This window comes from Salvia splendens, chromosome 2 (genome assembly GCF_004379255.2).
Source record: "Salvia splendens isolate huo1 chromosome 2, SspV2, whole genome shotgun sequence".
Classification (NCBI taxonomy): Eukaryota; Viridiplantae; Streptophyta; class Magnoliopsida; order Lamiales; family Lamiaceae; genus Salvia; species Salvia splendens.
The window spans coordinates 12,423,404-12,426,429 of record NC_056033.1 but is presented as its reverse complement, the minus strand read 5'-3'; the positions used below and the strand labels follow the sequence as shown (position 1 = coordinate 12,426,429).

Below are 3,026 nucleotides of genomic sequence, written 5' to 3'. Positions count from 1 at the left end.
CCTCCTCCCGAGGGCGAGGTCGGTCCCAGCACGTCTCCGAGCGTCGGGGCCGGTCAACGGTCGGGTAGCCGCGGTCCTACTGTTGATCCGGTGGGTCACAGCACGTTGGGCGGTGCCGCTGCGTTGCGGTTGGCGGGTAGCGATCAAACCCTAATTGGGTCTGATGATCTCCACGATCAGATAGGTGGCCACCCCTCTCGACGTAGCCACCGCGGTGTCGGGGCCAGGCGTCTTACGCGCGATCGCGGTACCCGATGGGCGGGTATCTCGGCCGTGGGAGACGATCAGGTGGATCCAAGTGGTGTGAGACGTAGGGTGATTCTGGATCAGGCCACGAGGGCGGACGAATTACTTCCACCCGGCTGCTCGGAGGGTCCCAACTGGTTACACGGCGAGGTTGGGCCGGCTGGTATGGACAGAATGGCTGTGTGGCCTGAGGGAAGTTGTATAGACGACGGCGATAGCCGGCGTAATCGTATGACATGTTGACGGACTGGGGCGTGGCTGTAGTGGATGATGATCGTCTGACTTCGACGCGGCACGCGGGAATCCTTATCGTCGGCGTTGCAGAAGTAGTGTTGTCCTGCGGCTAGAGCTCGGCGGACAGGCGGGACTCGACAACCAAAGCAGTTGCTGTGCGCTGAATGTTTTCCGTCGGGCAGCGGTGTAGCTTCAGTTCGAGATGGTGGGAGGGTCAGCTCTCAATGAAAGCACCAGTTGTTAAGGACCTAAATCCTTAACGTCGATTTTCACACAAAATCAAGAAACGAGATGTCGTCGTTGTCGAGCGCCCAACGTTGGGTCGTGACTTGGACAGCAAAAAAGGGGCGGTTGTGCGCGAGATCAGCCTCGTCGGAAACCTTAGGAGATGTTTCTTGTTTGCTACTCAATTGAGCCAAAAGAATGATAATTTCATATATTGATTGAATGAATAAAAAAGATAACCGTCAATCCTATTTATAATGCTACTGACGTAATGAACAAGAAAACAAAGATATAGAAAAAGATATGCTAAATCCCTATAATATCTAAACTAAATAATAATAATAATAATAGAGATTCGTATCAGTTACATTTAATCTATTCTAACTCAAGTAGAGATACCTCAGACTCTGAATAGAAAAGAGTTCACTTGGAATTTGACCGCTCAGTGAATTCTTCTCCAATGAAAGATATTCAAGACGCTTGCATTGCCCCACCTCAGGTGGAATCATGCCGAATAGTTTGTTGTGGCCCAAGTTGAGCGCTAGAAGCTTCCCTGGTTTGATAACATGAGGGGGAATGGGGCCTGACAGGTCATTGCTGTTGAGATTAACATCGATGAGCTGACTGCAGTTTCCGAGCACAGCAGGAACGCTTCCACTGAAATTGTTGCCACTGAGATCAACAAGGACGAGATGAGGAACCTCACACAGGAACGAATACGAATCCTCTAGAACCCCAGTGAGGCCGAATCCGTTTAGCTCCAGTTTTTCCACGCGAAAATCAGTTTCGTTTGAGTAGCAAGAAACACCAGGCCAGCTGCAGTGAGCAGAAGATGAGGTGGTTTGGTTCCATTGCAGGAGAGACTTTGAGGTTTCTGGCAGACTGTTACGGAATTGGAGAAGCTTCAGTGCAGCTGGAGGCTGCGAAGCAGATGGGATTGGGACAAGGAACAGCATATAGCCAAGATACAGAAGAAACATTTGGTAAGCTTTAGAGAATTCTGAGTGTTGTGCTGTGTTGGATTGTGTGTGTGTGTTTGTTTTGGCAAACAAAAAGTGTTGATTGATCATGTGATGAAGAACCAGCGAGTCTGAGCATGTGTGATTTGTTTGGTTTTGAATATTTTAGAAATGTTTGTGAGAGTGATGTTGGTCCAAGAAGAGCTGCTATCATTTACTCCCTCCGTCCCGGACTATTCGCACATTTCTTTTTCGGCACGGAGATTAAGGAATGAGTGTATAGCAAAGTCAACAATTGCGGCTGTAGGTGATAATTTTTACTAAAAATGGAAAGAATGCAAATAACTTGGGACACCCAGAAAGGAAATAAGTGCAAGTAATCCGGGACGGAGGGAGTATTTTTTTTAAGGTTACAGTAGTCCATGACCTCACCATATTATTTGTGTAATAGGAGTAAAAGTTACCCACCATGTGCTTATTGTTTTATATTTTTGCTGCAACCTCCAACTTTTTGGCAGCTTATTATATTGTTGGGGGGTTGGACTTGGGGTGATTTCAGAATATCATGGAAATTTTGTGAAATATTTAGAGGGTTAACTGTCTACAGAAGTTTTCAACTCCCGCATTCCAAAACTAAATGAATATATGCAATGATCACATATATTTTTTTATTTATTGTAGTACATGCCATGTAAATTATGCTTATGTTCGAATTGAATAAGTTTTTAAAAAAGGGTAAACTAAAAGGGGTTGGGAATCGCGAGAATAATGCAGGAGCTCATATGCAGTGGTATAAAACACATCAATTCATACTATGCTTCAAATTCAAAAACAAAAGAATTTCTATTTTATGAGATGGATATATACTCCCTACATTAAAAAAAAGTCATATTGTTGAATAACACGAGTTTTAATAAGAAATTAGTAAAATAAGAGAGAATGAGAACAAAATCGGTAAGGTAAGAGAGATAAAAAAAAAAGTAGGTAAAGTATGATAAAAAAGAGAACAAGTATTAAAGAAAAAATTTCTAACTATTTTTTATGGACATCACAAAATGACAAAATGAGATTATGTTTTTGGACGGAGAGAGTATATAGTAATATTATAATAAGTATAGAGTCTTTGAGTCATCTTCTATTACTTATAACATCATAATCCAAAATCAAGATCAAATATCCACCATTAGATTTCAAAATGAGTGGATGAGATTAAATCTTACGAATTTCAATAAATAGTGGACAAAATATCAACAAAATGGTAAGATCGTCATTCTATTATCATATCATAATTTTCGTGTTTTTTTATATCAACATAGTGTATTATAAATATCAACACAATGACATGAGTATTTCAACACAAGT

General features: G+C 42.3%; 1 protein-coding gene across 1 annotated transcript; it reads right to left on the bottom strand.

The window, feature by feature from the left end:
- Positions 1–1,085: 1,085 nt before the first annotated feature.
- Positions 1,086–1,685, bottom strand: LOC121773877 (leucine-rich repeat receptor protein kinase EMS1-like). Its single transcript, XM_042170801.1, has one exon. The coding sequence runs from the start codon at positions 1,683–1,685 to the stop codon at positions 1,086–1,088; it is 600 nt and encodes a 199-aa protein (XP_042026735.1).
- Between the last annotated feature and the right edge of the window lie 1,341 nt (positions 1,686–3,026).

Bases quoted from the DNA above. Each gene is read 5' to 3' on its own strand.
- LOC121773877 (XM_042170801.1), bottom strand. From the start codon at position 1,685: ATGTTTCTTCTGTATCTTGGCTATATGCTGTTCCTTGTCCCAATCCCA.